Below are 12427 nucleotides of genomic sequence, written 5' to 3'. Positions count from 1 at the left end.
CACGATTTATACTTCATGGAGAACAATACTGGAAGAAAAACCTATTAGACTTCAAAGCATCGAGTTGCAGTTAATTTTAATAGCACAGCACAAGAATAAAACAAGCCACCAAAGACAATGTGAAATGCAATAATAAATCTTCATAAAGATGAAACTATCTATTTAAAATGTGTGTTTAAAATACTGGGTTTGGGAATGGAGTTCAATTCCAGCAGTACTCGACCAGTCAGTGATTTGTACTAGCTTCTCTCAAGGAGGAAATATTTCCATAGGGATTCTTCATAATGTTTTGGAGCATTTAGGAGCAGTCTGGGAGCAGATCCCTAACCCAGATAAAATGATGTCTGTTAATGTGGTCCAATAAGCTAAGACTAAATCTTTAGCTGAAAATGCGTAACAGCCGTGGCTCAGTATACTGGGCCTCAGAAGATCATGGGTTTCAAGTCCTACTCCAGAAACTTGAGCACAGAATCTAAGGTGAAATACTGAGGAAGTGTCCTATTGTTGGAATTGCTATCTTTCAGGTGAGACTTTTGCCCTTTCCGGTGGATGTAAAAGATTCCCTGGCACTATTTGAAAAAAAGCAGCAAAGTTTTCCCCGGTGTTTTGGCCAATACTTATCTTTCAACCAACATCACTTTGGGTTACTTGGTTATTATCATGTTGCTGTTTGTGGAAGCTTGTTGTGTGCAAATTGACTGAATTTCCCTCGTTACAACAGTGACTACGTTTCAAAAGTGCTTCATTGACTGTAAAGTGATGCCCTGAGGTCACGAAAGGTGCTATATAAATGTGAGTCTTTCTTTCTTAAATCACCATTATAATTAGATGGGAATTTCTCCACAGGTACTACAATTCCTAATTGCCCATTCAGACCTCATCCAGGCTATCCTACGCTGCCAGGAGTTAACTGCAGGGTCCCTCCAAGAGTTGGCACTTTTGACAGGCATCATAAGCAAAACAGCATTACCAGGTAAGAAATGGCAGTGCAGGAAACTTTCTTCTCCCAATGCTTTCACCCATGGGGAAGGGTTGTGTGTCTTTGTTTTTCCTCCATAGGTGTGTTTTGGCTCTCAGATTCTGTGGATCCTTGTCGCTTTACATTAGTCCTTTTCCCAGATGGTCTAGCTGATAAAGGCATCACTCTGTGTGGTATTAAGCACTGTGGACCAGAAGTCCCTGGTTTGATTTCTAATCTGTGCTAAATCGGTTGGTCTCACCAGGGACAGCTATTGGGACTCTACAAATAGATTCAGCAGGCCTTGGCAGAGCGTTTCCTGATCCCAGCCCTGTCAGTCAAGTGTACACTGTCCTGTAGGTGCCACTCGATAGTGAGCTGAGGCTTTAGTGGGCTCTATGTCCTCTCTAGTTGAATTGCTGGGACCAGTTACAACTCACCTCCTGCCCATTTACTGGGATAGGGAGTAGGAAGTTACAAATAAAAACAGAAGATGTTGGAAAACAATCAGTAGGAAGTTAGTTAACCTTGGAGAAAAATTAGGTTGAGTTCCCGTCACTGATGGTTATCCAGGAGTCCCTACTAGCAAGTATATGCGTGGACATTGGTTGAAGACAAGATCAACCTTGGCTATGGTGATTCTTTTCCTGGAGTTGCCTTATAGACCAGGTTCAACAGAAATCCCTCGGGCATGGCTGTGGAACTGTGACCTACAAGAGCTGGAAACCTCAAAGATGGGAAGAGAAGTGATTCACTGTGGGAGAGGTTTTACCCTTATGAAATTTTCTCTTTTACTGTACACATTTTTGATTATTTGAAGGCTATCCCATGTGGGTAAATGATTCTTCGCCACACTTAATTTTTCAGTCAGTCAAGCAGTTTCCCACTGCACCTATCCCCAATTGTAAATTACCAGGTTTTTCTGATCAACGAGATGTTTGACAAGAGCTGCAATTATATTTGAGTCGCCACATGAACCTATTAAGAAATTCTCACATTCTGTTTGCACAATGTGAAATGCACTTCAACTTCCTGTAGGGACACATTCTATCAGCACAAGTCCAGAGAGTCTAGGCATTATTGGCATCATGTGAGTGAAGGGTAATGGTGAAGCCTAACAAACCAAAGCCATACAATCTGTCGGCACAAATACAATTGCCCAACCAAAGCATCACACTGATGTTGAGCATTGATTGCAGGGATGAATGGCCCTAGCAAGACAAATCCTAGCATCACCCCCTACCTAATCTATCTTTTCCAGCTTTCAGCCAGCCATGCTGGCTAGTCAATCATCAATAGTGCCCTGAAGTAATGTGAATCTGCCGGGTTTGGATATTAAATTACTGATTCTGCCGCATAGGGTTTCCTTGATTCCCAGCTTCATCTTCAGCGCCATTCACACCCTCAAACTTGCTCTGCCGTTCATTTAGATCAGGGCTAATCTAAATCTTAATACCATGGGTGCTTAACCCTCAGTAGCTTTTTGAGGAGAGAACATCCTAAATCTCCACTGTGTTGAGAAGTGTTTCCTGGCATCATCCCTAAATGACTTCACTCTAATTTTAAGATTATGCCTATTTGTTCTGGACTCCCCTACTCAAGGGAATACAAGCCTAGCCTGTGCAACCTGAATTCAAAATTTAAACCTTTTAACCCCAGTATGATTCTGGACGTCCTCTGAAGCCAATATATCTTTCCCGAGATGCGGTGCCTAGAACTGAATGCAGTACCCGAATGTGGTCTAACCAATGCTTTATACAACTGCATCATAGCCTCCCCCTTCTGCAATCCAACCTTATTGAGATAACGTTCAGTTAGGTTCAGCAGCAGCAGAATTGTATTCAACTCCAATCTGTAACCTCATGGCCTGGCATATCCCCCACTCTACCATTACTACCAAGCCAGGGGATCAACCCTGCTTTGATGAAGATTACAGGAAGGCATGCCAGGAGCAGCACCAGGCATCAACCTGCTGCAACTACAACGCAGGGCGACTTGCGTGCCAAACAGCATAAGCAGCAAGCGATAGACAAGCTAAGCAATTCCACAACCAACAGATCAGATATAAGGGAAGACAGTGGCATAGTGGCATTGCCACTGGACCAATAATCCAGGGACCCAGGGTAATGCGCTGGGGGCCCAGGTTCAAATCCCATCAATAAAAAAAAATAAATAAATCTGGAATTAAAAATCTAATAATGACCATGAAACCATTGTCGATTGTCATAAAAGCCCATCTGGTTCACTAATGTCCTTTAAGGAAGGAAATCTCCAACTTGTGACTCTAGACCCCCAGCAATGTGGTTGACTCTTAAATGCCCTCTGAAATGGCGTAGCAAGCCACTCAGTTCTTAGGAGCAGTTTTCTGCCACATCCAGTCGTGAAAGAGGAGGCTCCACAAATATCCCATCCTCAGTGCAAAGGCAACCATCTTCAGACAAACGGATAACCCATCTCGACCTCCTCCTGGAGGTCACCAGCAGCACAGATGCCAGACTTCAGCAAATTCACTCCACATAATATCAAGAAACAGCTGGACGCACTGGACACTGCAAAGGCTATGGGGGCTGACAATATTTCAGCAATAGTGCTGAAGTCTTGTGCTCCAAAACTTGCCACACCCCTAGTCAAGTTGTTCCAGCCCAACTACAACACTGGTATCTACCTGCTGTGTGGAAAATTGCCCAGGTATGTCCTGTACACAAAATCAGGACAAATCCAACCTGGCCAATTACTGCCCCGTCAGTCTACTCTCGATCATCAGCAAGGCGATGGAAGGAGTCATCAACAGTGCTATCAAGTGGCACTTGTTTAACAATAACCTGTTCACTGAAGTTCAGCTTGGGTTCAGCCAGGGTCACTCAGCTCCTGACCTCATTATAGTCTTGGTTCAAACATGGACAAAAGAGCTGAACTCCCGAGGTCAGGTGAGAGTGACTGCCCTTGACATCGAGGCAGCATTTGACAGTGTGTGGCATCAAGGAGCTCCAGCAAAACTGGAATTGATGGAAATTAGGGGGAAAACTCTCCACTGGTTGGAGTCATGGCTGGCACAAAGGAAGGTGGTTGTGGTTGTTGGAGATTGGTCATCTCAGATCCAGTACATCACTGTATGAGTTCCTCAGGGTAGTGTCCTAGGCCAAACCATCTACAGTTGCTTCATCAGTGACCTTCTATCATAAGGTCAGTAGTGTGCAATCATCAACAAGTATCCCCAACATTCAGCACCATTCACAACTCCTCAGATACAGAAGCAATCCATGTTCAAATGCAGCAAGACCTGGACAATATCCAGGCTTGGGCTGATAAGTGGCAAGTAACATTTGCGCCACACAAGTGCCAGGCAATGACCATCTCCAACAAGAGAGAATCCAACCATCACCCCTTGACATTCAGTGGTATTACCATCACTGAATCCCCCACTATCAACATCATGGGGGTTGCTATTGACCAGAAACTGAACTGGACTAGCCGAATGAATACTGTGGCTACAAGAGCAGGTCAGAGGTTAGGAATCCTGTGGCAAGCAACTTGCCCTCTGACTTCCCAAAGCCTGGCTACCATCTAGAAGGCACAAGGCAGCAATGTGATGGAATACTCTCCACTTGCCTGGATGAGTGCAGCCAACAACAGCCAAGAAGCTCAACACCATCCAGGATAAAGTATCCCGCTTGATTGGCACCCCATCACCAAATATTCACTCTCTCCACCACTGACGCACAGTAGCAGCAGTGTATACCATCTACAAATGCACTGCAGAATCTCACCAAGGCTCCTTAGCACCTTCCAAACCCAGGGCCACTATCATCTAGAAGGACAAGGGCAGCAGATAGATGGGAACACCACCACCTGGAAGTTTCCCTCCAAGCCATTTATCATCTTGACTTGGCGCTATCGCTGTTCCTTCATTGCTGCTGGGTCAAAATCTTGGAACTCCATCCCTAATAACACTGCAGGTGTACTTACACCACGTGGACTGTAGCGGTTCAAGAAGGCAGTTCACCACCACCTTCTCAAAGGCAGTTAGGGATGGGTAATCAGTCCTGGCCTACCAGCGATACCCACATCCCATGAATGAATATATATTTTTAAAAATTAACCTATTGACACCACTGTCTGAATTTACACATGAAGAATTGGCAAGGTACAGGAAGGTTGTTTCTGTAGCGGCCTTCATATGAGTTGAGGAAATTTAATGGGGAAGAGTATTTGCATCATACTTGCACTGTTTGGTGATATTGCTGGTTGTAATGCATTTTTTTTTTCAGGTGTGGTCAGTGGGATAGAAATGGAAGGCAATGGTGGCACTCTCATGGAACTTCAAGGTCATATTGGACGCTTCCAGGTATTTGAGTTTGTATTTTAAAATATTTACCCCTCTCCTTGGAACTTCCTTTTGCCTCTCCCTCTATTTTAGTGCCACGTTGGGTCAAGTACACTTCGACACACATTGATCACTCTTTGGCTTTTGACTGATTTGGTAGCACTCTGGTTCAGAACCCCCAGAATGATGCCCTGACACAATATTATCTTTTGGACTTGAGGCCCTTCTGCCCACTTTAATGGTGGAGTATATATAAAAGACCCCAGAGCACTGTTTGAATAATGAAAGCAGTAGAGATCTCCCAGTGTCCTGCCAAGCATTCTTCCATTAACTAACATCAACTATAAGTAGATTAATTTGTCATTACATATCTCTGCTGTTTCTGGGATCTTATTGTGTACAAACAATTGTTTTATTTTCCTATAATCGTCATTGCACTTCAAAACTCTGTGGCTAATTGTGATTCCCCTACCACTCCTCAGAGATCAACAAACTGAGCACAAACTAGAATGTAACTTGGGAGCTGCTGCTGAAGCTTCAATCCAGTTGAACTGAATTAAGTCCTTTCAAGAGTATGAACACTGGCTGCATGTTCGATGATGCTTATCCTATCCAAACACTCTGTGCTTCTCCACATTAGTGCTAGCCTTTTAACTATCCATTTTAATCAGGGAGCCTTAGTGTTAAACAGCATCATTGAGGAAGCTGAAATGAGTCTGAAGTGAACTCATTATCCAGTTTTACAGAAAATCCACTCTGGCTTCTGTCACCAGTTCTGATTTTACCTTTTCAATATTTAACAGATTGAGAACAATATTTTGTACTTCACTTGTGCTAGGTTTAAGGGAGTTTAGTTTGAAAGTGTGCTTAATTCTTTTGCACTCCTCAAATCAATTTTACAGGAACAATCAAACGATAAATGTTTTAAAAGCATTATCACATATCGTACATGTTCCTATGTTGTCACGTATTGCTGAAAAGCGCATTGCATTTTCAATGATGATTGAATATAATTTTCAACATTTGTCTTACTATCTTTTGTGACTGCCAGCGACAGTGCCTGGGCTTGCTCAGCCGATTCAGTGGTTCAGACCGACTTCGTGAGGTCAAAAAACAGCAGGAAGGCACTCAAGTCAGCAGGGTGAGCAAGAAGGATGAGATGGAACTAGCTATGCAGCAGGTATGCCTCGAATCGGACCTGGGGAGGGCTTCTCCTGATATCTGCATATTTATAGTTAAAACTGTATGTTTTACATGGTATGTAGAAAAGGAATAATTTGAAATTTAAATAGAATAACTTGAAAAGAACCCAACAGACTAGTCAACTATCTTTTTTGTATTGCACTAACATGCGTTTAAAATAAAATTAGAATTATTCTCTCATCATCAAATTGCTTGTGCCTCAATAATAATGATTGAAAAATTCTACCCAGAACAGAAACATTGCTACATGTTTATTCTGAAGAGCTTGTTTATGTGGAAAAAGATGGTGCACAGCCACTAGTGGTGTTCCCACCTGCAATCTGACTTTAATTTGGGTCAAGTTAGTTTGACATTTTGTTAAATGTAAACTTAGTCTCACAGGAACTAGAACAAATATTTTTTAATGCTAGTAATTGTCTGGAATCAACCCGCCAATTACACGGCCTTAGAGGCTTGTGTTCAAATTTTACCTATTTGAGTGGTACAAACAATTTTATAGAATCAGAGTTCAGAAGGAGACCATTCAGCTTTTTCATGCATTTGCTGCACTTTGAAAGATCCATCCACTTAGTCCCTCTTCCTCTGCCATTTCTGGATAACCATGCAAGTCTTGTATTTGATTAATATGAAAGAGCAGTTTGTTTTTTAAAGAAACCTGGCTGTATGTCAGATAATGGCAAGACTATCTGGGTGCTCGTGTTTCATGGTTTCAGTTGTCAAGTAATGTTTCCTCGGAGACTTGGCTCAAAATTTGTGATGGAATATTTAGCACTTGTTGGCTTGAACCTGTGTATGCACAAGTCAAGCATTCTTTTGCTTGTTTCTCCATCTCTGTAATTATCCTAATTGTAAACAAATTTGATGCTAATTTTAGCCTGATTTTTTTTCTCTGCCTGTCAAAATGTATATAATATGGAGGGTGGGCCACTTACCAAGGTAATGGTAATAGTATAATAAAAGCAAAATACTGAAGATGCTGGAAATCTGAAACAAAAACAGAAAATGCTGGAAAAACTCAGCAGGTCTGACAGCATCTGTGGAGAGAGAAACAGAGTTGACGTTTCGAGTCTGTATGACTCTTCTTCAGAATAATAGTAATTTGGAATGCTAAATAATTTTCACCGTGCACAAGAGGTAAGTTCCAGTTCGGTGCAAGTTTACTTAATTGAAATTGCATTTTTACGGTTTACAGGAGTTGCATGTTGAGAGAGAACTCAAGCTACAATGGGAACTATGGTTGGCAAATGACAAGAGCTTGTATTTTCTGATTACTCAGCTGAGGATGAAATTCTGATATAAACTGTAGTTCTTGTTTATGTCTTTTCAGATTTGTGCCAATGTGGTACAATATTGTCAAACGTTGCTGATACAAAGCAGCACTGGGTCCCAGTATACAATCTGTCTCTTTACTCCTAGCCTTGCTGAAGGCACATCTCGAGAAGGAAGTAGGCAAGGTAAGCCTAATGCCAGCTTTACTCCTCACCGCAAGCATGTTTTGCCATATGTTCATCTTCTCTTCCATAGATTCTAAATAATATCCTCTCCATGTTAAACTTTCACAGAAATATAGCAACACACCTGATATAGCAGTAGCTGCTGTGTGGCAGGGCACAGTTGGTATTGATTAGAATTTCTGAAGTCATCATTTTCTAAACACTTATTTTCTCTGCAATCTTTTGCAGGTTATTGAAGTTTGGTCTTTTCTGGTTAGATAGGGGTTAGAATTTTTATTAATGAGGATTTGATGCCAAAGGATTTATTCACCATTGTTGAAGTACATGAACTGTAACAAATGGGCAGTGTTGCACATATAAGATCTTAATAAGACCACTAATAAAAAGAGAAAAACAAAACTGGAAATATATAAAAGGTAATCTCGATGTGAAACATTAACTTTGCCTGTCTCCACAGATGCTGCCTGACCTGCTGAGTATTTGCAGCACCTTCAGTTTGTATTTCAGATTTCCAGCATCTGTAATATTTTGCCTTTGTACTAATAAAAAGAATTGCACTGCATTGGAAAAAATTGCAACGTTGCAAGTAAATTTTCTCTTCCAGTATACCAATGTTTCTGCCTTTAGCAAGGGTATCAGACAGGCCATTACAGTCTCCTGCCTCAGAATCCTGATTGCCCACATGGTCAGACTTTTCAGGGAGTCTCTATCTTTTCTGTTGTCCTATACTTTCAGAAGCGAAAGTGACTGAAACGGCTCCACACATGTCCCCAAGAAAGATATCTCAGGAATACAGCTTGCAACTACCCATATCTCACCCTGGATATGCCCAGCATTTACAGCTGATAACCAGGGACACCTTGAGTGGAAAGGAGGGGGGCAGTGGGCTGTGGGGATCAGAATAAAATTTGATGTTTTCCACCTTGAGCTCCACTGAAGGGAATGCTTTTTCTCCCTACTTGCAGATGCTCAGTTACCAATGGTTCCTTACTGGAGGCTGCCCAGCCTTGGGGTCATCCTGTTCCTGCTGAAGCAAAGTGCAAATGATTTCTTCAGCAGTTATGAGAGCCACCGGCAAAGTGTGACCAAGTACCAGAATCTGCAACATCTACCCCCGGATGAAATAAAGGAGGTTGGTGTGTTGCAGTATGCTATCTAATTTTTAAAAAAAATACTTTTTGTGAGAGTGGGTGATTTTATTTAAGAGCATGACCCCTTCAGTTTTTTTTCATGTGACTCCGCGCTTGCGGTAATTTAAAGGGGCTGACCTGTATATGGCTGCATGGGTACTTCCAGGTTGCTGCTTGGCTTTGAAGGAATCTTAGTGTGTGTTTTTTTAAATTTCAGACACCTAGAGCCTTTGCTCACAGATTGTAAGCAGCACAAGATAGTTTTGATTATTTTAAGCATTTTCTCCCTTATCTCTATTCTGAAGGTTTAATTCCACCTGCGGTATTTTTCCTGAATACTGTTCTTCTCCCATCACCTCACTCATGTGCCCATTCACCATGTATGAGCAAAGGACAGTGAGTCTTATCAAGGCCATTGAATCATGGAGTTGATCACCATGGAACATGACCTTGTACTCACCTGATATTGATGTCCAATTCTAAGCAGCAAGCCACCAGTTAGCAACCAGAAGCAAGAAGTGTAGGTGAATTTCCCTTTTCCTAATCTAGGTATAAGGACATTTTTCCATTAGCATTGCTATCTATGCTGATACCAGCTATCTCTGTACTTGGATAGGGGCAGGGAGTTGGGGAGATTGCAGGTCTAAAACTGATGCAGTCATTACTGGGAGATTGTTGGCTGTGGCTGTATTTTCCATCCACTTAGTGTCGCAGGTTTAATAAAGTGTTATATTGCTCTGAAGTTCCAAGTCATGATGCAGTTTGTTTCCACCAGTTTTGGGCCACAAATAACAGAAAAAAAACAAGTTAGATTAGTAAAACATTAGTAAAAATTAGTAGGACACTGACTTGAACCCCATCTGTCTGTCTTTTACCACAGTACATGCATTTAAACACAGTCCAATTGTGGGTAGACCAAGATTTCTGTTGCTGGATCTCTGATTTTGGTTCTGGACTTTCTGGATCAATTTTGTCAGATGCTGAGGCTTTCACTTTGAGGGTGGTCCAGCTTGAAAAAGCATTCTATCATAAGACACTCAATGCCTCAACTTGTTCTCTCTGCCATTTAAACTAACGGTTGTGGTAACCTATATGCCTGGATCAATTTTATTAATTGACTCCATGAACCTCAATTGAATCACCCAATATTCTCTTCCAGAGAAATCCAGCTTAACTTCCTTAACTCTTTTCACTCATAAATTTGATACCCAGAATTATCTTTTTTGCCTCCTTGTATCCCCTGAAGGACAGGGGCATGCCTTTGCTATGATTTGGTGGCCAGAAAATTCCGGATGGGGTCTGACGACCGGATGCAGCAATAAATGATGAAACGGTTCAGCTGATTATCTCACTGTCTTGTCTCCCACAGCTGTGCCAAGCATTAGTATCAGTTGGGGTAGACAAGATTTCAGCTGCTCAGCGGCAAGTTCTGGCCAGACGTCGGCTTGTGCAGCAGATCAATCACAGAGCAGAGCTGCTGTCCCTCTACTGCTGTATCCTTCACTGTCTTTTCTTTTCCAGCTCAACATGGAAGGTAAAAAAACTTGTATTCCCATCACATTCAAAATGTTTTCCCAGCTTTCTTCCAATTTTCCCAATGTTTTAATGAAGGCTCTGCCTGAAACTCTGTGGAAGATTTATGATATTTAAAATATTGTTCTGTTTAAAATATTTGCATTAAGAAACTGAGGTACGGATCTGAGCCCATCATGCAGACCACTGAAAATAAGCAAACAGACACAAACAGGATTGTATGAGAAAGCAATTGTGTGTTTCTGTCTGTTCTACACTAGAAGCAGTGAGTTGTCCAAAGGCACTGCACCTGTGGGTGACCAATTGATCGTATTGAGGCACCACCTAACATTTTGACAGCCCCAAACAGCATCAGTAAATTCCAGTTTACTGTGACTGAGCAACCTGCTTAGCAAACATATCCAAAAACAAATCAAAACTGTGATGAGCCACAGCAAGCACTCTAGTCTTTTGCCTGTGGTTTGGCGAATAAGCTGTAAATAGCCACAGTAATGAGTAGACTGAGCCAATGTGCAGCAAAAGTATTAAGCAGACCAGACAGAAGCCCTGCAAATTCGCTACTAATCCCCGTCACCTTACTTCGCAAAAATTTGGCCAAATGTTCAATTAGCACTCAGGGCAAACCCTCTGAACCCCTACTGCAGACAGTGAGGATGGTTCTAGCATTTCATCCTGTCCCCGCTGAAGACAAAGGCAATTTCTTGCCCCTCCACTGCCAAAACAAAGCCCAGCCAGTGACACACACAGCCCCCACAGACCCCCACTCAGCACAAACTCTGCCCCCCACCCCCCCCCGTTCTTACACTAACAATAAGCTGAGCACAAACTCATCCTGCATCTGATGAGAAGTAAATTCCACATCCCCCTCTCATCCCCTTCCTCTCTCCAAACACTTGAATCCAAAACATTATGTTCTCATCTTGCATTAATTATCAAGCCAGATGTCCTTCCGCAGTTATGCCACTGACCTTTTCCTACATATTGTTGGATGTGGAAGAATACATCACCGTATTAAATAAAAAGACCAGATGTGTCTGTCCTGCTGAGCGTTTCCAGCATTTTCTGTTCCGATTTCAGCTTTTTAGCATCCACAGTGTTTTACTAATAGCATTTAGTGTTTGGAGGGGGTGAGTAGACAGCGTCTCCTTTTGGAGGAGGAGGGGTAGACACTCCTGTTTAGAGGAATGCGGGGTAGACACGAATCCTGTTGGGGGGGTGGGATGTAGACATGAATCCTGTTTTTTGGTGGGGGGGGTTGTGGGGGGCAGACAGCATCTCCTGTTTGGAGGGGGCAGGGTAGACGGCATCTCCTGTTTGGCGGGGGGGTGGGGGTAGACGGTGTCTCCTGTTTGGAGGGGGTGGGGCAGACAGCGTCTCCTGTTTGGAGTGGGGTGGGGCAGACGGCGTCTCCTGTTTTGTTCCTTGACCTATTGTATCTTTACAGTCATTGTGGAAAACTGTCTCTTTATCCTGTGGCGACATCTGGAGTATTACTTCCTGTACTTTACCCCTTCAGACGCCCATGTTTCCCTGGATATCCTGAGTGGATCCTACAGGGGCAGGCGTTTCCATGGTAAGCACCAGATTTGGCCTTGAACGAAGCATTTATATGACTGCTATTGAGATACTCTTCTTAACGGAGATCCTGAAGTCCAGTTGTTTGATGAACTGAGTGTTAACATGTAGAACTCTAGAACTTATAGTTTCGCAATGCATTCTATATTAGTGCAACATTTTTATCCTCCTTTTGCTGACCATGGTTCAATGCCCACTGGACCAGGCACAGTGTGGAAAGGGAAGATTTACTTGAAGTTCGTGGCACACT

At 42.6% G+C, this 12427-nt stretch overlaps 1 protein-coding gene across 2 annotated transcripts in view; it reads left to right on the top strand.

Moving 5' to 3' along the window:
* Positions 1 to 12427, top strand: part of nup205 (nucleoporin 205) — a 98826-nt gene that overhangs the window by 79115 nt on the left and 7284 nt on the right. The window contains exons 35-41 of one of the 2 annotated variants that reach the window (XM_041216128.1): positions 847 to 973; positions 5227 to 5303; positions 6334 to 6462; positions 7813 to 7939; positions 8905 to 9071; positions 10439 to 10562; positions 12047 to 12175. In XM_041216128.1, coding sequence (XP_041072062.1) covers positions 847 to 973; positions 5227 to 5303; positions 6334 to 6462; positions 7813 to 7939; positions 8905 to 9071; positions 10439 to 10562; positions 12047 to 12175 — 880 coding nt within the window. The remainder of the gene's footprint in view (positions 1 to 846; positions 974 to 5226; positions 5304 to 6333; positions 6463 to 7812; positions 7940 to 8904; positions 9072 to 10438; positions 10563 to 12046; positions 12176 to 12427) is intronic. The other variant, XR_005946470.1, reaches the window with a different exon arrangement.

The sequence above is a fragment of the Carcharodon carcharias genome, chromosome 21, assembly GCF_017639515.1.
Source record: "Carcharodon carcharias isolate sCarCar2 chromosome 21, sCarCar2.pri, whole genome shotgun sequence".
Taxonomy (NCBI): domain Eukaryota; kingdom Metazoa; phylum Chordata; class Chondrichthyes; order Lamniformes; family Lamnidae; genus Carcharodon; species Carcharodon carcharias.
The sequence above is the reverse complement of the archived record's forward strand: the minus strand, read 5'-3'. Positions and strand labels throughout refer to the sequence as shown.